Raw genomic sequence first — 22,794 nt, forward strand, 5'->3', positions numbered from 1 at the left:
GCGCATGCAAAACGTTACGCACTGCAACAAACGACGCCCCCTAGTGGACAAAGAGACCTCGGTGTTTTCCCCGCCAAATGTGAAGTCATGTATGCAAATGTAAGAGTAAGATATTTGCGTTTATACAGTACGTTTATTGAAATAGTTTATTTTATGTGGACAACATTGGAAACCTTTAGCTCCTTTCATTCATTATATCAATGACTCCTCATTGCAAGGAGAAATGAAGGATGCGTTTGAAAATAGGTATTCAAACGAGGCCCACTCATAAACCGGATGGTGTTACACTCTAAAGTGTAGAATTTCCTTTTGCTACACCGTTATCATTCCCGAAAATGGCGACTTTAGCAGCTGCTGCTGTTGTTGCTGCCGCTGGCAGAGATCCCGCTGTTGACCGTTCATTGCGCTCTGTCTTTGGTACGTTTATTTATAGAGTAATACTAGTTGTTTCAAAGGTGTATATATTCCGGAGAATAAGTTTGTACTTATATGACCGCTAGTCCAGCGAGCTGGCTAGTTCGCAAAACGCGCTAATGTAGCGTTACCTAGCTTCCTTTAGCCAACGCGTTTTCACTGAAATGTTTCCAAGATCTGTATCAACATTATTTTTATAGTATGCCTCACGTTAGCTAAACTATTAATCTCTGTCAGTATCACGAAACCTAAGCCAGAATCAGGTTTGACGGGAGACGTTGACATATGGCGATTCCTCTAAACCCATAATCTAGTTCACAACTGTGGTTTACTATACATGTAAGGTAATCAGTCAATTGAAATGAATTCATTAGGCCCCAATCTCAGGATTGCACATGACTGGGCAGGGGCATAGCCATGGGTGGGCCTGGGAAGGCGTAGCCATGGGTGGGCCTGGGAAGGCATAGCCATGGGTGGGCCTGGGAGGGCATAGCCATGGGTGGGCCTGGGGGGGCATAGCCATGGGAGGGCATAGGTCCACCAACTGGGGAGCCAGTCCTAGCCAATCAGAATGAGTTTTTCTCCACAAGGGCTTTATTACAGACAGACATACTCCTCAGTTTATTCAGCTGTCCTGGTGGCTGGTCTCAGACAATCCCGCAGGTGAAGAAGCTGGATGTGGAGGTCCTGGGCTGGCATGGTCACACGCGTGGTCTGTGGTTTTTAGTCCGGGTGGATATACTGCCAAATTCTCTAAATTGACATTGGAGATGGCTTGTGGTAGAGAAATTAACATTAACTTCTGTGGCACAGCTAGTTAGTTATATATCTTCCTAATAGTGTCATAATAGTCTTGGTCATAATTATATCACATAGCTAGCAGTGCTGTCTAGCTAGCTAATTTGCTGTTTCACAGACAACAGTAATGGGAACTAACCGGTCTGGCGCTTCCAAAATCGTTAACTAGCCAAAGTCCTGCGATCCAGGCGGTGTGCGTAATTTTGTTCAGTTAACATATATTGTTATCTATGTACCAAGGATTCTTGTATTCTATAAGTTTCTCCACAACTCAAGTCAAATTGCTGACTGGAACTCTTACTCAATTTCCCAGTGGGAAACATTCCATATGAGGCCACAGAGGAGCAACTGAAAGACATTTTTTCAGAAGTCGGTCTCGTTGTCAGCTTTCGGTAAGTGAGTAGTCAAAGTGTCACTCTGTCTCCTTTTTACCCCATTAAACACCAGATTTAGCCCCCAAAATATATTTACCAGCTTTCTGGTTGACCTATTTCTGATAAACTTCCCATCACCGAAGGAGAATCTATAACCTGGAAGGCCTTACCAGTCGGTATGGGTTGTATAATGTGTACGGTAAAATAAAAGTTGAGATCAGCATTTTATGAAGTGGGCGCTCACAAGTCCTAGTTCTCCGTAGTAGTTGCCAGGCGAGATTAATGCGATATCCCAGATTTTTGTAAACTCTGGAAATGTTGGATATAAATGCTTATTTTCACACATTTTGTAACCTGTACCAACTGGTAAGGCATTCCGGGTGGTAATTTTCCTTCTGTGACAGGAAAAGTTTATCGGAAGTAGGTAAACCAAAGAGCTGGTAAATGTTTTTGGGGATACAGGACCAACCCTTCAGCGACATGAGCCCAGGTCTCCCCCGGAGGGAATGGGCTAGCTTTTATGATACCTGTGAAAATGGTTTGTAAGCTAATACTTTCTTCTAGGTTGGTGTATGATAGGGAGACAGGCAAGCCGAAGGGATATGGCTTCTGTGAGTATCAGGACCAGGAGACGGCCCTCAGTGCCATGCGGAACCTGAACGGAAGAGAGTTCAGCGGCCGGGCTCTCCGTGTCGACAATGCTGCTAGTGAGAAAAACAAAGAGGAGCTCAAGAGTAAGTATCCTCGGTTGTGCGCTATTAACCACACTGCAGTGCACTATTAACCACAAAGAGAAGTTGAAGAGCGGATGGGCCATGTTTTGCTGCTCAATAATTGATAGAGATGTTAGCTTTCAGCACGACTCTTAAGACATATCTTCTGTTGTCGTCCCCCAGGTTTGGGGACAGGAGCCCCCATTATTGAGTCTCCCTACGGGGACAACATCATGCCAGACGAGGCTCCAGAGTCTATTAGCAGAGCTGTGGCCAGTTTGCCCCCAGAGCAGATGTTTGAGCTCATGAAACAGATGAAGGTGAGTCTGTTCTCTCTATAGACTCTATGCACAGTGACTGCTGCTGTTTTCCCAGTATCCTTGTATTGAGATTGTATATAATCACATTATAGCAGGATAGTTAATGCTCAGACGATAATTTGTGGATAATCCGAAGACAAATTAATTGGAATACATTGGACTCACATTGTGGTGTAATTACCCCCTCCAGCTGTGTGTGCAAAACAGTCCCCAGGAGGCCAGGAACATGCTGTTGCAGAACCCCCAGCTGGCGTTTGCTTTGCTGCAGGCCCAGGTTGTCATGAGGATTGTAGACCCTGAGATTGCCCTGGTGAGACTTGGTTATTCTGAAGTATTGTTTGACTTGGGTTAGGTAGAAGCACCAGTGTTGTGGATGTCTTACTGACTTTAGAGCATAGCTGGTCAGAGGCTTTTCTCTTTGAGCATGAAAACATTCAGAGCTGATATTGGTCGCACATGTTCTCGTCGAGAGAGGTGTCAACGTGTAACCTGAATGTTCCTTTGTTTGTTTGACCCCCGCTGCAGAAAATGCTTCACCGTCAAACCCCAGTGCAGCCATTGGTTCCCAACAGTCAAGCTGGGCCAGTGCCAGTGGCCAACCAGCCTATTCCCCCAGCCAATGCTCCAGTCTCCCAGTCACAGCCCATGGTGAATCCACTTTGCAGACACCTTCACACACTGGAATAGAATTTAGATCAACTTAGGTCATCTGGCTGTTTTCTACATCTATTAGATCAACCTACACAATCTCTAAAGCTAAATCTAGGATCCACATTTAATATTTATTTTTTGATCATTGTTACATGATGCATGTCTGCTGTTCCCTGTGCTAATGTCTGGTTGTGTTTGCTGGTCAGCCGGGCATGCACATGAACGGAGCTCCTCAGATGATGCAGCCCCCTCCCATGGGTGGGGGACCTGGGCCCATGCCAGGACAGGGACCAGTGGGACCACCAGGTAAGGAGACACACACACACAGCCTCTCTGTATCTGGAAGTCAGAAGGAGCACCCCTGTTGTGCTTCCCTTTGCCATTCCACCCCAGGTGGGATACAGCCACGTATGAGAATTCCTCAGGGAGGTCCCGTTCTTATCGATAGGTGCAAAGGTAATCTAACATACCTGTGTCTACAATTCAGCTTTTTTTTGGGGGGCGCATCACCATCCACCCACCCATCCATTCCTGGTCAGTGGTCCCAGTGCTTCAATTGAAATATTTTCTGATTTTAAGTCTTCGCTTTATCACATTTTGCCCTCTGATTTTATTTTCATGTCTTCCTTTTCTCCATTGCTCTTTGTTGACACTAGGTGGCAGTGGGAACTAGTGGTTGAAGAGCTTCAGGACTGGGGTTAACTATGCTTATAGCATTGCCGTTAGAAGCATAACGTAATGGATCAGATATGATTGTCCAACTATGTAGATATCAATGAGACTTTTTAGGGGAGGGGGTGTACTGGGGTATATTTCTTTCTGCAATATATTTGTTTAACATTTTCACCACTAAATGCACCTCATCCACTTCAGCCATCCATATCAGTTACAATTTAGTGCTGTTCTCTGTATGCTCTGAACTGTTGCTATGAAGTCTGGTCTTCTCTCTGTCAGTGTGACATGTGATGGTGTGCTCCTATGTGTTGCTGCTTTGCTCTCTGAGTTGTGTGTCTCCTGTTCTTTTCACTTAATGCTGGCTCAGGAAACCTCCAGCACTCACCCGTAGGATCATCTGGGCAGGCTGCTATCGAGCGACCTCAAGGTATCACCCTAACCCTAGGCTCCGGCCTGCCACCCGAGACTCCAGCCAGGCCAACAGGGCTGTTATGATCTGGCTACAGCCTGACGACTGGGGCTGGAGCACTCTTATGTCTTATATTTGCTATGTAAAACACAAGGAACTTTTGAGGGCAGAAGTTGCACGTCGAACTTGAGGAACATCTCATAAGAGCAGTAGTTGAGTAGGCGTCCTGTCAGAATAAATGCATTTAGGTCATTTATAAATGTTTTATTAATCTGACTGGTCATGCATAGGACTGTTGCGGTGACTGTATTACCACCACAACGGCTGTCATGAAGGCAATCAAATTCCACCTGACTGTTTAGTCACAGTGATTAGGCATCTCCAAGCTCTGATGCTGCTGGACATTAGTAGCATACCAAACTTGCTAACTGGCTGGTACTCAGCACTCTTGTCTCTCTAATCACTCCGACGTCAATGCAAATGTAATCGAAAATCTAATCAATCGCTTGATATGAGCTCATGTGGCGCAACATTTCTATATGCTATGCAATTGCATGAGAAAACAGAGTGATGGCCTCTAGTAAAGAGAGGAGGATCCCTTCAGCTTTCTATAGGCTTTAATATATTTATTTCTCAACTTTTCTAATATTAAGCACATTGCTTATTTTAATGATTATGAACCACAGGAAAAGCATCCTCCATTTGCTATTTAAGTCCATTTTCCGCTGCCCCTGTTTTGATACAGGTGCATAATGGTCCATTCTAAAAAATATATTTAAAAATATATATATATATATATAACGTGTATATATATATGTAAAGACAAGATTAAATCAAGATTAGTCTGAGGGGTGACAATATTAGCCTATCACGTGTGAATTATATATTATCACCTATGAATGATGCCCATCATAAGAAACGATGCCCTTAAAAAAAATCGATTTAAATAAATGTATAAAAAAATCTTCCGAATCATAGTTGCACACCTCATGAAGCCTAAACCATGGGCCTTTGTTTGGTTAAGGTTTGTATCACAACAAAAGTGGCCAGAAAACGTCTTAAAATTAAGCACTTTAGGCTTTACACCCCTTGTAAAGCGGATTAACTGGCATACATAAACAGCGCGTGAGTTTACAGTTTGGGGAATATAATTTTCACCATTAAAAATGCACCTTTTTATAATAAAAACATGACATGCATAATTGCATTTGCGGTCACTTTTGATAATGGTATTTTCCTGCTAATGGAATATTAGCGTTTATAGCCTACTACCATGTGCGTTTATAATGTGAAGAAATAGCCTAATAGTTTATCAACATTTTTAAGCTAAACGTTCTGATCTGTTGCGTCGCCCACATTGCGTAAAAAAGGTTTTTGGATGCTAGTGGTTGTATCAATTTGGGATCTATCGCATCCCACAACTGTCCCAGACTATGTTTGGAATATTTATTTATTGCACAGAATAGGTCGATTTTTTTTTTTTTTTTTTTGTATTATGGGGGGTAGTAGATTGACATAGGCTAGTGCTTTTGCTGTTCGTTAGGCCTGCCGGTGTTGGCTGACAAATGAAATGTGGACGCGCACAGTTGCGTCCCTGATGTCTGTCATTTGTAGCCTGTGAGAAAGACCCGATCACGCGAAGGAGAGCGATGTGAGTGAGAGGTGATTCGGAACGCAGGGAGAAGGACACATAGGCCACTGGCGGCAGAAGTAATGCTTTTTTTGGGGGGGGGGGGGTGCATTAAGGCCACAAAGGGGATGCCGCAGCGAACTTCTAGGCGTTAACAAGTGCTTGTCAGATTGTGAATGAGTGACTGATGTAGTTTGTACACCCTGCCCCCCAAAACTAAGTGGAGCTCATGCCTTTCAAGCGACTTTTTCCAAATCCTCATGAGTCCACCCTTACAATGTATAAAACATCTTAAACGTATAGCGCAACTAAAGTTACATGAATAACTTTAAATTAAGCATATATGAGTACCTATTTCTTTGTTAACTACTCAACACAGAATAGCACATGGCACTCCCTCAAATCGTTTTGGAGAAAATATCCTTTCTATTTTATTCAGCTTTGTTCAATTGTGTTCTTCATACTATAAAATAATGCCATGAAATTCTAAGCAAATATTGTCTACTAAATTAACTAGTGTATGCCATAACCAGATCAGGACCTAACATAAGGACAACTGAGTATGCTATTCTGTTCTTCTGAAATAGACTACATTTTCTTCATATCATGTTTCTTTAGACCTGTCTAAAATAATGGGTTTATTGTGATGGTGTAGACTATATTACATGGATTTATTAGACTTTTTAAATGTAGATGTTCCAAAGATCTGTATCGGTGGCTTGTAGGTTGTGTAGATGCTAAATATTATGTTAATTAACTCTCACAACCATAGTCATGCATACAATTACAGAAATATGGGTTTGCTTCAGGCTAACAATACCCATTGTTATAAAAACCTGTCATGTCATAGTTTGGGAGATGCGTTTGGTGCAACCGCAAATTCTGACTGATTACAAGGGTGATTAATGACTTGAGTGATTGCTGTAGTTGCACAATGTTCCAAAGAAGGCCCATATGAACAAATATACATTCCATTTGGAGGAATAGGATTAATGCATTTCTTCTAGCACGTATTTGTGTTGTAGACGTTGACCTGCTGTTTTTGTAATTGCATGAGGACACCCCCGTGGTCTGTCTTATGTCACTAACGCATCTTCTGTTGCCGTGACCAGACGTACAAGTAGGCAAACCACTTGAATGCAGATCATTTTCAAAGATGTGCCGTGCTCCTTTTGTGCGAGACCTCCCTCTTTGGTAGAGTACTACCCTGTTCCGCTGTCCCTCGGTCCTCTCCCTGTCTGTGGTGTGATGATGAGCGGTGTCGCTGCTGTGGTTAGTGTGACCTGTAGTGTCTGTGTCTGTCTGTAGTGTGAACTATGGGGGGGATGTGATATGACCATAGAATGAAGCATTACGGTGTAGTGAGTGATGTCGTGTGGTGTCCTTCGTACATGTCTATGTTTGACTGATGTGTGTTCTCCCCTCAGGACCAGGTGGTATCCCTCCCAGAGGCCTGCTTGGCGATGGCCCCAACGACCCCAGAGGAGGAACCCTGCTCTCTGTCACAGGAGAGGTCATCGAACCCAGGTGAGGGAAGAGTAGGACTGTGGCATCCTTATGCTGGTCGTCCTTATGCTGGTCGTCCTTATGCTGGTCGTCCTTATGCTGGTCGTCCTTATGCTGGTCGTCCTTATGCTGGTCGTCCTTATGCTGGTCGTCCTTATGCTAGTCATCCTTATGCTAGTCCCTATCTGGCTATGCCATATGGCTGTAGGCTACACTAGTTCATTTAGCAGGAAAGATTTGCTTAGAATTCCAGTGGCATTTTATAGTAACAACAATAAAATTGAACATAGTGTGCACATGCGGCTATTCTGTGTTGTGATTAACAAAGAAACAGGTCCACCATCATGCTAAATGTATAGTTACTTATTTAACTTTAGTTGTGATGTTTTGATTCCTAATACATTATAAGGCTGCATGTTTCAACGGATGGTGATTTTTAAAAAAGTGTTATGAAAGGAAAGCACTTCGCACTGTTTCTTTTGAAGGCTGCACACACTACATCAGTCTCTCATTCACAATCTGACAAGCACTTGATAATATTCCCACGTAGTATTCTCAATTTTAATCTGGTCTTTACATTAGCCAACTAATATGTGGAATTATTTTAGATTTAGTGGCCAACCTCTTAAAAAAAAAGTCTATAGCCTGCACTCAAATAGAGGATACCTGCAGTTACTTTTTCAATATGCCAGGTAGGCTACACCCTTTTGTCATTCTGAATGTAATAAATATAGCAGCATGAGAAAGCTGGGATCCACTTATTATATAGTGGCTAGTCAAAACTTTTCACATGCGTTTGTGCAATGACTGACTTATAAGCAAGCACACATTTCACTAGGCTCTGTAGGCTATGGGCTCTCAATTGGGATCTTGGGCCTATAGGCTACTGGTGCTTTCAAGACATCTGGAAAAATAAGAGGTAAAATCCTGACTCCTGTGATCTTCAGGTCGGAGCTATAGGAAGAGGCCCGAGTTCCCAAGTTGAAATTCCGAGTTGGATGACCCCAGTTGTCTGGAACGCACCGAAGTCTGAGATTTCCTGTAGTTTTGAAAGCAGCCTAATGTCCATTGCTCGTGTTTCTTGACCCAAGCAAGCCTCGTGAGAGCTAATTTCATCATAGCACTTTATGGTTTTTGTGACTGCATTTGAAGGAAACATTCAAAGTTCATGTCTTAAAGTAAAGATGGACTGTAATTTCTCTTTGCTTATTTGATCTGTTCTTGCTATAATATGGACTTGGTCTTTTACCAAATAGGGCTATCTTCTGTATAGCACCCCTACCTCGTCACAACACAACTGATTGGCTCAAATGCATTACAAAGGAAATAAATTCCACAAATTAACTTTTAAGAAGGCACACCTGTTAATTGAAATGCATTCCAGGTGACCATGAAGTTTGTTGAGAGAATGTCAAGTGTTCAAAGCTGTCTTCAAGGCAAAGGGTGGCTATTTTAAGAATCTCAAGCATAAAATATATTTTGATTTGTTTAACACTTTCTTTTTTTACTACATGATTCCATATTTGGTGTTTCATAGTTTTGATGTATTCACTATTATTCTACAATGTAGAAAATATAAAAAAGAAAGAAAAATCCTTGAATAAGTAGGTGTGTCCAAAGTTTGGACTGGTACTGTAAGTATTCACTCCCCTGAGTCAATACTTTGTATACTGAACAAAGTTATTAACGCAACATGTAACAATTTCAATGATTTTACTGATTTACAGTTCATATAAGGAAATCAGTAAATTGACACTTTTGACTGGTACTGTATGTAGTAGGTCTAGCCTATAGAAAGCTGATGGATCCTCTTTTTTAATAGAGGTCATCAAAACTCTGTTTTCTTACGCCATTGCAGAGCATAGCCTATAGAAATGTTTCACAACAGGAACACTTTATTCCATGCATCAACTAGCTGAGGTGCTGGCTCTCGCTGTGCAATAGGTTATTATTCTGAATGCCAGGGCTCTCGTGTTTTGATTTGATTTTCAATTGAATTTGTATTGAAGTCGGTGATTAGAGAGACAATAGAGCGCTGAGTACCGGCGGTAATATGGTCACCGTAACAGCCCTAGGGAAAAGCCTTAGACTCAGAAGCACCATTGTGTAGTTCGTCATTCAGCACCTCTCAATGTCTGAATTACTCTTATTCCGTTTTCTTTGTGTCCAGTCGAGGAGGAGGCTTCATCGGGGCCCCCCCACCACATCAAGGGCCCCCCATGCACATGAACCAGATGGCTGGAGGGCCTCCTCTGGACATGAGGCCGCCCCATGACATGAGAGGACCCCCCATGGGTGAACCCAGAGGCATGATGGGAGAGCCCCGGGGACCCCCCATGGGTGAACCCAGGGGCATGATGGGAGAGCCCCGGGGACCCCCCATGGGTGAACCCAGGGGCATGATGGGAGAGCCCCGGGGACCCCCCATGGGTGAACCCAGGGGCATGATGGGAGAGCCCCGGGGACCCCCCATGGGTGAATCCAGGGGCATGATGGGAGAGCCCCGGGGACCCCCCATGGGTGAATCCAGGGGCATGATGGGAGAGCCCCGGGGACCCCCCATGGGTGAACCCAGGGGCATGATGGGAGAGTCCCGGGGACCCCCCATGATGGAACAGCGGGGACCCCCCATGATGGAGCCCAGGGGACCCTCCATGGAGAACAGAGGTAACCAAATCACAGTATTATCAAGTCCAATTAACTTCTTGTTATTTTTTTCTCTCTCTCTTAGCAGACATTTTATAAGATGCATTTTTGCCATCATTTAGAACTTATGTACAAAACAGGTTGACAAGCGCCTGTGCTTAGACTAGTTAGGTCTGATCAGCAATGAATGCGTAACCTGATAAGGAATGGCTGTTTTTTTCTCAAGGTCGGGACCCCCGAGCGGTGGACCCCCGTGGACCAGTGTCGGGCCAGAGGGTTCCCACTGCACAAGGAATGCAGGGCCCCTCCCCTCACTCCATGAATACTAATGCCCCTCCACCTGCCAGACCGGTACAGCCTACCTACAGCTAAGTCTTTACTACATTAGATGCTATGTCAATGAAAACTGCTCTAATAACTGTTTGTTCAGGGTCCTGGTGTACCACAGTCCGGAGGTAGCTTCAGCCCAGGGCAAAGCCAGGTGACTTCACAGGACCATGAGAAGGTGGGTGTGGCTTGTCACTGGTTCACAATGGCATCAAAATGCCTGGATAGATGGTAAAATATAATGGCTGATTGTCTGCTGTCTAGAGAAACTGGACTATCAAGATTGTCACGGTCTGCACTACATTCTGTAGTTATTCCATGGGGAAAAAATCTGAACATTTTCACTGTAAACTAGTTTTAGCTGATAACTATTTTTATAGATTGGACTTTCCATCACCATCATGCTTTTTGCGGTCTTTTGTTTTCACATTACTGTTATCTGATCTGAGAGCAGTGTGGTTCACCAGTCTGTCTATGATGTTCTTCAGGCCGCCTTGATCATGCAAGTGCTGCAGCTGACCCCAGAACAGATCGCCATGCTGCCCCCAGAACAGAGGCAGAGCATTCTAGTCCTCAAAGAGCAGATCCTGAAGACCACCGGGGCACCCTGAATACCCTCACACCCATAGGCTCAAGGTAACACACAGATGTAACGTTGCAGAACGTTCAGCTGGAACTGTATGATGTAGAACATATATGATAGACAGGGCATTGTGGCAGCGCTAGTCGTTGCATTTCTATCTGAACTATTCAGAACAATTTTACGTCACTGAATATACCATTGGGTTCTCAAGTGAGAATTCCCCCTTTCCATGACGAGTGATGCGAGATTCCATTTTCCTTGATTAAGCGGTCTGTCTTCTCAGTGGAGATGTCAGCATGTTTTGCATTGTGGCTCAGTTATGGAACACCCTCTAATTAATCTACACATGATCTCCCTGGAGAATACTGACCCTTCCTGGTTGTGTTTTCAAGACTGTCACAGGACCCCGACACCCCTGCCCCCTGTAACCTCGACGTTGGATTGATCAGAACACGTCACCTCACTTCAAACATTTTGGAGATTGTTTTGTATTATATGGTCTTTTTTTTAATGGAAGTTTAAAGTGTTAGTGATTTGAAGAATGTCTGTTATTCTTTTGAAGGGGAACACTTCATAGTCAGTTCAACTGAGAGAAGCGTTGCTGGATGTTACGTGATGCCCAACCCTTTTCATTGTGTGGCTGGACCCTGTTGCCTGTCTGGATATTTGTTCAATTAAATAAACATTTCAATAGAAACTGTTCACACATTTTTTTGCATTAAAGTATTTTATTCAGATAAGATGTTGGTATGTACAGAAGAGGATTAAAGTGTAATTGTAGACTACAAAGTGATCTATTTGCTTATAAAAGAAACAGTCTTCCCTGTTACATCATTGTAAGGGAAGTACACTTTATAAGAACATCATTCCTATCTAATCTAGAACACATTCCCTGGCTGACTGGCAATGCTTCACCTTCCTTTCCTTCCAGTCATGTCTTTTACAAGGAAATGGAGATAGATTATTCTATAGGGCTTTAATGTAGGAGTATTGGTTCCTTCTCTGTGGCCACACCCCTTGAAAGCACAAAACAACGCTTAAGCATCTAAGGTGGGTGTATCAGTTATCTTGCCCAAGCTACCATTTCTGTAAAAGCAAATTAACAATTTTTGGTACACCCCCATAAAGTAGTATAGAAATTGCCCCCAAGAAGAGTGACTGACTTCTCTGCTATCTAGAGAAATCTTATTTCCCTTATCAAAATCCAATGGTTGGCCTGGGCCACATGTATAACGCCACTCCATCACAGGTAACCTACCAAACCACTCCCTACACTTTAGTGAATATTTAACTCATCCATGTGTCATTTAATGGCGGTCTTTTTAACAAGATGAGCTATTCTGTACAAAGGTCTTCAATTAATAACAGTAAATGACTTCATACATCATGATTCATTGTGGGAAGCAAAGGAGCCAGCCAATCCCTGAGTAGTTCAGATATAACAAAGCTTCTGTCTCTGTGTGCAAGGCTTGTCGGTTTTCTGTGGAAGAGGTAGAATCCAAAAAGGTATTCAAGTGCCGAAACACACCCATATATTCACTGAGGCAGCCAGCTTTCAGTCCCAAGATTTATGCCCCCAACTTTTTGCAGACCTTTCTGAAAGGTATCAACTCCACCATGGCTTGTTGACCAAAGCCTGTAGGGAAAGGAAGGTTTTTTTTCTAGCTGGCAAGCCAGTTCATAAAATTACTAGAACATATCTGACATTTTGTGTTCAACTGTAGTCAACTTTTTATTAACCACAAATTTAACACATTACAAGGTAAGGTATTTTTTTTATTTAAGTAGTTTTTTTAGGGTATCTTTACTATTTATATGTTTGACCAGTTTTACTTCACTACAATCCTAATGACAATTATGTACTTTTTACTCCATACATTTTCCCTGACACCCAAAAGTACGCGTTACATTTTGAATGCTTAGCAGGACAGGAAAATGGTCTAATTCACACACTTATCAAGAGAACATCCCTGGTCATCCTACTGCCTATGATCTGGCGGACTCACTAAACACATGCTTCGTTTGTAAATGATGTCTGAGTATTGGAGCGTGGCCGTAGCTAGCCGTAAATTAAAATGAAAAAACAATGGTTTGCTTAATATAAGGAATTTGAAATGTATACTTTTTTATACTTAAGTATATTTTCACAATTACATTTACTTTTTATATTTAAGTATATTTAAAACCAAATGTGGTGTCTTTTGTAGGCATTAACAGAGGCTGAGTCCACCATGGCTCGTTGGCCAACACCCATGGGGAAATGTTTTGGGGGGGATAAATGCTGAAAATAAGGTCTGTGGTAAACACAGGCTTATGAGATCTTATACATTTTGTTCTATGAGAACCTTCATCAGCAAACATACGTTTTTGTGAATTTTGAAGCATTTATGTAATAACAAAAATTATGACAAAGCACATTAAGGCTGCAAGATGCATAAAGGTCATGTTAACTGACTGATAATATATCATAGAACAAAATGTATAAGATCTTCTAAGCCTGTGTTAACCTCAAACCTCATTTTTGGGATTTATCCCAAAACCCTATTCTTTCTCCATTAATTTCGCCCTTAGGAATGACTGAATGAACCAGAAGTTTAACAAAGATTTTTTAAACTAACCCAAGATGGACCACAGCCTGTCATTTCCAATGGGAACATATTAGTCATAGTGGATGGAACAAATTAGTCATAGTGGGCAGAACAAGGAAGGAGGTGGGCAGAGCCAAGCACGAGCTAGTGAGATCCTATTGGTGCGTTCTAACAAACATTTGCATATTTCCGTTAGGGAACGCCTACTCTGTGAAGTGCGTGTGTGCAATAACTCAATTCACCTTTGTCCTCCTTCTAAACAACACAATTTTTTACAACTTTGGCAAAGGGTCAAGTCTACTAAACTTAGTCCACTCAGTTCGTAACAGATTATCTTTTTGGAACATAAAACTGTTGAGATCAAATGTTTCATCGATGTGAAAATGCAAGAGAATTTCGGACAAAATCCATCTCATTCCATCTTCTCCCACTGCTAGCCACTGGGCGTGGAAATGCCAAGCGGATGCTTACACTACAAACTGGCGAGCTCAATGCTGCCTGCTGCACCAGGTTATCATGACAATGGTCACAACAACCTGGTCAAAGTTGAATGTCTCTTGCTCAGTTGCTGCCTAAGTAATTCCTTTAATAAAATATGAATGCCGACAAGATACGTGGTAAAGATGGAGCTGAATCCTATGTGAAATAAATATTAGGATCGGTCATCGTCCATTGTGTTCAGATGAATGGTCTAAAAAAATCTCTGTTGCCAATATTTTGGAAAACCAAAGATCCAGCTTTTCTTCAAGAGGAGCAGATTAAACATAGTTTTGCTCAGAAGTTCTCCTTGTTGAAGTAGAATTTGGTCTTTCGGGGATCGACATCCGTGTATTTGACACATTTCTTTGACAAGACAGTAGCTAAGACTGCAGGACCACACAAGAATGTGCCCACCACTGACCTGTGGACATTGTTAAGAGACCAAAATATATAGTAATTTAGTCAATGTAGGGTACACACCAAGCTATATGTTTTAGAAGTAATACCACTGCTATTAACTACCAACTGCAATGTCCAAAAGTGATTTATAAGGGGAAATACTGTCATGTCAAAATGTGTTATAAACAAACTTACGTCGGATTCTCTTTGCGTACTTGTTCAAACTCCTTATCCCAGTTGGGCCTGCCATAGTTTGTTTTCTGCTTCAAACCAGTGACCACATCTGTGTCCGCATCGGCATGAACCATCACATGGTTTGCCTATGGGGAAGAAAGATAGTGAACAGACGCTACCACAACTATTGCATGTCTCACAGTGGAAATGGTCATACAGATTGTTGGTGGGTGTATGTATGCTGCCTCACATACATGGCTCTGATCCCATCCAGTGAGGTAGAGTTTGTAGGTGAGGAAGCTTCCCATGCCTCTTTCCTCCATCTCCCTCTCCAGCAGCTGCAGCAGATCTGCAAACCACTCAAAGGCATGCGTCTCTCTGCACAACCAATAGAAGTAGATCTGCAACCAGGAAGTAAACATGAGAATGTGATTTCAAACAAAGGCATGACATGCCATGCTGGTAATAGTCCATGACAAATGAGCATGTTCACATAGATATAATCCAAGGTTTATGTGACCTTTTGCTTAAGAAACAAAAAATGCTTGGTGTCAGCCAACAGTCAGGTGCATCATGGAATCTTTCCACTTTGTAAATGTGCTAGACTGGTTAGCACCATTAAAGCTGTCTGGTTAGTCACTTCACTGGAAAGCCATAGAGTATCAATGTGTTCCCTACCTTTCTGGTGCGTAGCTTTGGGTTGGAGTCTTTGAATTTGTACCAGATGGACTTGAGGATGGAGGCGAAGGGGGTGACTCCAATGCCAGCGCCAACCAGCATGGCAACCTCGTAGTCAAACACATCCTCACTGGCCGTACCAAACGGTCCATCTACACCCATTCTGAGGGACAGGTCAAAGGTCAAGCAATGGCAAACAGGAAGGGAGGGCAGGAAAATTTTACCAGCTAAGCCTAATTCCTATAGTTTCCAATTTAAAATCTGTGCATGTAACTTCAATTTATCACAGAAATCCTGCATTGCCTTATCCTTATCCACTGAGCTGAGGATCTTGCTGCTACAGCATAAGCCATTGTCTGCGTTTCTATAAAGAGGAGTAAATTACTTGGGTCCCTCAGCCCCCTCAGGAAGCTGCTCCACAATGCTGATGAGTTTCTGGGTCCAGTCGCCCACGGAGCGGATGTGCACACTGAAGAAGTCCTCCTCGGGGGCCGAGGTCATGGTGAAGGGGTGCCACTCCAGCTGGGAGATGGCTGGGCAGTTGAGGAAGACATACTGACCCACGTCCATCTTGAAACCGTTCTTCACCAGCTGCAGCTCCAACACTTTGGATGGTCGAATGACTATCTAAGAGAGGAGAGTTGTAGAGACAGATGTTGATTATCTTTTAATGGAATGGAAAACACAATTATTGTCAATTACAAAGAAAAGTCACTTGTTACTGCAGTGCACACCTTTCTGTATTTGACGGTCTGCATGTAGCGGATGAAGCGCAGCAAGCGCTCGCACACATAGAGGATCATGGGACCGATCACCCACATCCAGGTCTGTAGGGACAAGGGAACACAGGATATACAGTTTCTGAGACAATTCGCTTACCATGAGGCCTGGGATTCACAGAAGTTATTTTTGGTTGTAGGTGTCATTGAGGAATCTCTTACCTGTGGGAACCCCCCTGCAAACTGGGGAACGGGACACTCCTGAATCTTCCCCCAGTCACCTATTCGATCTTTACAGAAGGTGGCATTATGTGGTGGATTGGTGGTGGTCTGACTTCGCACGATGCGTCTGTAGACAAAAGACAAGGCCATTTACTCTTGATCCAAAACAAATATTTCTACATGAAATTAATGGGAGCTGGGACTGAGAGAACCTTACCCGGCTCCATGGATGACCAGCCCAGCGAAGAAGACGATGAAAAGGTGGTGTGTGAACCAGAAGACCTCGAAGTAGCTGCGCCTGATGACCTCCATGGATGAGGTGATTATGAGGATGAGTGACAGCGTGATGATTACGCCTGTGATCCCCGCGACGCTGGTGAACACCAGGAGAGTCGGCGTCTGAGAAAGAAGGAGCCAATCAGAATACATTCAAGTAAGTCAGATGACCTCTATGCCTATATAAGACACCTAAAATTACTCTGTGCCAGGAGTTTCTTCTGATGACCAGACCTGACTAGGATAACCTCTGTACCTTAGTTATAATAACATACAAAGCATTATAATACAGTACTATATATACAGTGCCTTGCGAAAGTATTCGGCCCCCTTGAACTTTGCAACCTTTTGCCACATTTCAGGCTTCAAACATAAAGATATAAAACTGTATTTTTTGCACGCCCAATTTTTCAGTTTTTGATTTGTTAAAAAAGTTTGAAATATCCAATAAATGTCATTCCACTTCATGATTGTGCCCCACTTGTTGTTGATTCTTCACAAAAAAAATACAGTTTTATATCTTTATGTTTGAAGCCTGAAATGTGGCAAAAGGTCGCAAAGTTCAAGGGGGCCGAATACTTTCGCAAGGCACTGTATATAGAGAGAGAAATTTGTGGAGTGGTTGAAAAATGAGTTTAATGACTCCAACCTAAGTGTGTGTAAACTTCCGACTTCAACTGTGTGTATATATATATATATATATATATATATATATATATATATATATATACACACACACATACAGTTGAAGTCGGAATAAAACTATAGTTTTGGTAAGTCGGTTAGGACATCTACTTTGTGCAATCACAAATCCAGTCGGTCAGAAGTTTACATACACTAAGTTAACTGTGCCTTTAAACAGCTTGGAAGATTCCAGAAAATTATGTCATGGCTTTAGAAGCTTCTGATAGGCTAATTGACATCATTTGAGTCAATCGGAGGTGCACCTGTGGATGTATTTCAAGGCCTACCTTCAAACTCAGTGCCTCTTTGCTTGACATCATGGGAAAATCAAAAGAAATCAGCCAAGACCTCAGAAAAAATAGTAGACCTCCACAAGTCTGGTTCATCCTTGGGAGCAATTTCCAAACGCCTGAAGGTACCACATTCATCTGTACAAACAATAGTACTCAAGTATAAACACCATGGGACCACGCAGCCGTCATACCATTCAGGAAGGAGACGCGTTCTGTCTCCTAGAGATGAACGTATTTTGGTTAGAAAAGTGCAAATCAATCCCAGAACATCAGCAAAGGACCGTGTGAAGATGCTGGAGGAAACGGGGTCAAAAGTATCTATATCCACAGTAAAACGAGTCCTATATCGACTTAACCTGAAAGGACACTCAGCAAGGAAGAAGCCGCTGCTCCAAAACCGCCATAAAAAAATCCAGATTATAGTTTGCAACTGCACATGGAGACAAAGATAATACTTTTTGGAGAAATGTCCTCTGGTCTGATGAAACAAAACTAGGACTGTTTGGCCATAATGACCATCGTTATGTTTGGAGGAAAAAGGGAGAGGCTTGCAAGCTGAAGAACCCCATCCCAAACGTGATGCACGGGGGTGGCAGCATCATGTTGTGGGGGTGCTTTGCTGCAGGAGGGACTGGTGCACTTCACATAATAGATGGCATCATGAGGCAGGAAAATTATGTGGATATATTGAAGCAACATCTCAAGACATTAGTCAGGAAGTTAAAGCTTGGTCGCAAATGGGTCTTCCAAATGGACAATAACGCCAAGCAAACTTCCAAAGTTGTGGCAAAATGGCTTAAGGATAACAAAGTCAAGGTATTGGAGTGGCCATCACAAAGCCCTGACCTCAATCCTATAGAAAATGTGTGGGCAAACCTGAAAAATTATGTGCAAGCAAGGAGGCCTGAAAACCTGACTCGGTTACACCAGCTCTGGCAGGAAGAATGGGCCAAAATTCACCCAACTTATTGTGGGAAGCTTGTGGAAGGCTACCCAAAACGTTTGACCCAAGTTAAACAATTTAAAGGCAATGCTACCAAATACTAATTGAGTGTATGTAAACTTCTGACCCACTGGGAATGTGATGAAAGAAATAAAAGCTGAAATAAATCATTCTCTCTACTATTATTCTGACACTTCATATTCCACAAGTGGTGATCCTAACTGACCTAAAACAGGGATGTTTTACTAGAATTAAATGTCAGGAATTGTGAAAAACTGAGTTTAAATGTATTTGGCTAAGGTGTATGTAAACCTCTGACTTCAACTGTGTGTGTGTGAGTGTATATATATATATGTATATATATTTATTCCAATGGCCAATAGCTGCTAGGGTAAAATCTATGGTGGAAAGCTATTTAGGGGGCTGTCAATGTTTTGACCTCTAGCTGAACCAATCCTCCCATAACAAAGTGTAAACTGATATTTTAAACTGTAGTACTGTGTGTTTTAATTGTTTGAAACTGTATGTACTGCTTTTTTGACCAGGTCTCTTGCAAAGGACATTTTTAATCTCAATGAGACTAACCTAGTACAATAGAAATAAAATTAAATAAAAATTGTAATCCGTACAGTGGTTGTAGAACGGATTGGGTTCAGGAAGGTGGTGTTTCCTGAGTCATCCAGGCTGGAAAGGGCCATGCTGAGGTCATCATACTTCCCAAGCCTGCTATTATAGTACCACTCCACATTCAGAAAATGGGCAATGGTGTGAACAGCTGCACCAAAATGAGGAAAAGAAACAGCAACATTTCCATTAGGACATATTTGTTCAACAGGATAATTCCACACCCAAATTTGACATCCATTTAGGGCAATGAAGGTTAATTAGTTGGTCTCAGCAATGTTCCAACATCTAGTGGAAAGCCTTCCCAGAAGAGTGGAGAATGTTATAGCAGCAAAGGGGGGACCAACTCCATATTAATGCCCATGATTGTGTAATGAGATGTTCGATGAGCAGGTGTCCACATACTTTTGGTCATGTAGTTTATCTTGAATAGTACATCTCAAGATACTGGAGGAATAATGTTCCCATGTTCTATCAAAAGTGTCACATACATCGCTGTGAAAAAGTATGTCCCCCCTTTCTCATGTTCTCTACTTTTATATGTTTGTGATACTGAATGTTGTCAGATCTTTAACCAAAACCTGGTACTAGATTAAGGGAACCTGAGGGAACCGATAACACAACAATTACTTACTTATTTCATTTATTTCATAAACAAAGTTATGCAACACCCAATTTCCCCCTTACACACATCAGGTCCTGAGACAGAAAAGCATCCCCAAACCATCACACTACCACCACCATGCTTGACCGTTGGTGGAATGCAGTATATGGTTTTCGCCAGGCATAATGGGACCCCTGCCTCAGGATCTGGACGACTTGCCTTAATAGAAGGATCCATGAATTCTGCTCTGTATCAGATAATTCTACAGGAGAATGTCAGGCCATTCGTCTGTGAGCTGAAGCTAAAGGGCAGCTGGGTCATGCAGCAAGACAATGATTCAAAATACACAAGTCTACAAGAAAATGGTTAAAAAGCAACAACAAAATATATGTTTTGGAATGGCCTAGTCAAAGTCCAGAACTAATCCCAATTGACATGTTGTGGCAGGACTTGCTTGAAATGTCACTGAGTTAAAGCAGTTCTGCATGCAAGAGTGGGACAAAATTCCTCCACAGCGATATGAGAGACTGATCAACAACTACATTTGGTTGCAGTCATTGCAGCTAAAGGTGGCGCAAGCAATTATTGAGTGTAAGGTGGCAATTACTTTTCACATAGAGGCATTGAGTGTTGCATAACTTTGTTAATTAAATAAATAAAATAAGTATATATTTTTTGTTATATGTAAACTCAAGTTACCTTTATTTAATACTAGGTTTTCTAAAGGCTGGGTTGTTTCCTTTGTCCTTCTTGAAACAGACTTTGTGAGGGCTCTAGTCTCTCCGAGGTCAGGACTTTCCCATATAACACAATACACCCTAAGTCAATATTTAGCTTCAGTATCCCTTTATCTAGCATAAGTCAAGGGGTGAAAAAGACAAAGATAGATGTATTATTGCATATGCCTTCCCCACAATGAGAAAGTGTCATATTTTGTGGTGACTAAATAAAACTGGTAACAATTTCACATAAATCTTGCATGTTTCATAAGTACTGTTGACTAAAATTGAGTAGAGTATTTATCTCTGCAAAAGGCTTCAGGTTAGTGGTTTTCAGCTGCTTATCTGACCAGCAAGCAAGTGTTCCATACCTGTCATCAGCCCAATCATGTAGGCCACCAGCTTGTGGAAACTGATATTTTTGTCCAGCTGTTTTCTCATAGTTCGCCCACAGCACTAAAACAGCAACACAAGAACGTTCAAGAAAAATCATAATGACGATGACAATCAAAGTTAATTAAAGGCCATGAACCTTTATCATCTATTAGAAAAACAATTCAACTATACAAGTCTGTTCCATTATAGGTGTCATCAGACAATATGACTACGCAGTCATTTACAGAACACAGGGAATTACAGCCACAATATTCTCCGATGACAAATGAAACACTTGCACAATGAACGTCCCCACCCTTGGCCCAGCCCTTGGCACTAGAAAGTCTTACCATGAAGGAGCCTCGAATGAGAGACAGCAGGTTACGACACACGGGCAGCAGAATCAGCAGGCAGTTGAAGTTGAGGACGGCTGCAGGGGCTCTGGCCCAGGCCAATGCAGACTGAAAGCCCAAAGACACCCATGTCAACCTGTGTAATGTGTTATCCTATACATACTTATCTTTGACATCTGTCCTATGATTAGGAATGGTGTACGCTACAGGTAGACCTCAAGTAAAACTGCAATTATATAGAATTTAAAAACTCAACGGACATCGGAAAATTGCATACTTGTCCTATTTAATTCAAATGCATGGATAATTGAGCACATACTATTTTTATACTACCTAAGGCCTAAATAATATGGTAAGACTCACCCCTAAAATGTGGCGCGTGTAGAAAAACTGATCCCCCAAGTCGTAGAAGAAATAGAACCAGAGGAACAGGAATATATTGATGGCCATCCAGACCACCTGTAAATCCAGCCAGGAGGTCATTACCCAAACAGCAGGATCGTGACTATTGTATGTTACTTAATTGTATTTATTTATTTATTTGTTTGTTTTTATTACTCTAAAAATAACATATATTTTAGGGTTTCAGTAAGGCTAACCCTAGTTATATTATTTTGTGCATTTGGAGAGATATTGCGCATCTGGGTCATCACTCAGATGGGCTTTGTCTGGCAGTCCAGATAACAGCCCAAATTGTTTTTATCTCATTCATTTACATTATAGAATAACTGTAGCCTACACTGTCGAAGATGATTAAGGTAATAGTCATGTTCTTACCAGTATGAAGGATGACAGTCCATGGTTAATTATCCAGTTGCCCATTTTGAAGGACTTTCGCCATCCACCAGTGACGCTACTGGTCTTTACATCGTTACCTGTTGTTTTTATGTAGCGTATGTTCACACCCCGCCTATTTAAAGTCAGTCACTCGTCCAAGTCATGACATGAGGAAAAGTTCAGTCCATAAAATTACATTACTCAATGAGTAAAGTAATCCTTTGTGTTTGTTGAAAGCGAAATGTCAGCATGTCATTCCTCGCGTCTGTGGAATGAGGAAGAATTGTATTTTTTTGACTGAATGTTGCTGGCTCGTGGGCTCCAAGAGGGCGGTTTTTTGGACAATTGAGAGAGCCAGTCCGCCCGACTATAACCATCTCTGTCTGCATCCATAGGTCTCACGTTAACTTTCCCATGGCTCTATATGTTTTTTTGGAAAGCAATATCAAGGGTACTAGTACATTTTTTAAAGACAAAATATGATTTATATTACATCATTTTAAAGTAAAGTAACAATGCAGTGGTTAAGGCACTATCTTCATATATTCTATAATATGGGCCTACTTTCGAAAACAGTGGCGTACCGCAGTTTCGCTGGCCCAGCCAGGTCTGGTTCATCCCAATTGTTTTAAGTGAAAGACGGACAATTTATGTCAGCCGGGCAAGTTGAGCCTGCCCTGTCGTTGTCCCATTAGGCAGGGAATTTTTTAATAAGTGTTTTACCTGTTACACTGGGATAGCAACTTTTGGGTCAGGGTGAGCAGAGCACGATCCATTTCATCCTGTTGTTCCGGCCGAGATACTGTACACTGGGCTGCCTGTGTAAACGCAGCCAAAGTG

General features: G+C 42.2%; 2 protein-coding genes across 4 annotated transcripts; one reads left to right on the plus strand and one right to left on the minus strand.

Annotated features, from left to right (window-relative positions):
- The first annotated feature begins 263 nt into the window (after window positions 1–263).
- On the plus strand, window positions 264–11,754 carry LOC118363417 (cleavage stimulation factor subunit 2-like). Of its 3 annotated transcripts, none has more exons than XM_035744259.2 (14): window positions 264–417; window positions 1,526–1,604; window positions 2,151–2,320; window positions 2,483–2,619; window positions 2,810–2,929; window positions 3,145–3,267; window positions 3,477–3,576; window positions 4,313–4,372; window positions 7,412–7,511; window positions 9,661–10,157; window positions 10,363–10,487; window positions 10,567–10,641; window positions 10,952–11,099; window positions 11,439–11,754. In XM_035744259.2, exons 1-13 carry the CDS (start codon window positions 336–338, stop codon window positions 11,072–11,074), a joined length of 1,791 nt encoding a protein of 596 aa, XP_035600152.2. In that variant the 5' UTR covers window positions 264–335; the 3' UTR covers window positions 11,075–11,099; window positions 11,439–11,754. The 3 variants fall into 3 exon arrangements, with proteins under 3 accessions (XP_035600152.2, XP_035600153.2, XP_035600155.2); XM_035744260.2 differs by having other exon boundaries at window positions 11,609–11,754; XM_035744262.2 differs by lacking the exon at window positions 4,313–4,372.
- Window positions 11,755–12,399: 645 nt separating this feature from the next.
- Window positions 12,400–22,223, minus strand: LOC118363419 (cytochrome b-245 heavy chain-like). Its single transcript, XM_035744263.2, has 13 exons — window positions 21,955–22,223; window positions 21,541–21,636; window positions 21,175–21,285; window positions 20,821–20,905; window positions 19,132–19,277; window positions 16,524–16,705; window positions 16,307–16,433; window positions 16,100–16,192; window positions 15,751–15,992; window positions 15,366–15,528; window positions 14,942–15,088; window positions 14,709–14,833; window positions 12,400–14,535 (listed from the first exon to the last, which is right to left on the minus strand). The coding sequence occupies exons 1-13, from the start codon at window positions 21,997–21,999 to the stop codon at window positions 14,409–14,411; spliced, it is 1,689 nt and encodes a 562-aa protein (XP_035600156.1). The 5' UTR covers window positions 22,000–22,223; the 3' UTR covers window positions 12,400–14,408.
- Between the last annotated feature and the right edge of the window lie 571 nt (window positions 22,224–22,794).

Source organism: Oncorhynchus keta, chromosome 30 (assembly GCF_023373465.1).
Source record: "Oncorhynchus keta strain PuntledgeMale-10-30-2019 chromosome 30, Oket_V2, whole genome shotgun sequence".
In the NCBI taxonomy this organism is placed as follows: Eukaryota; Metazoa; Chordata; class Actinopteri; order Salmoniformes; family Salmonidae; genus Oncorhynchus; species Oncorhynchus keta.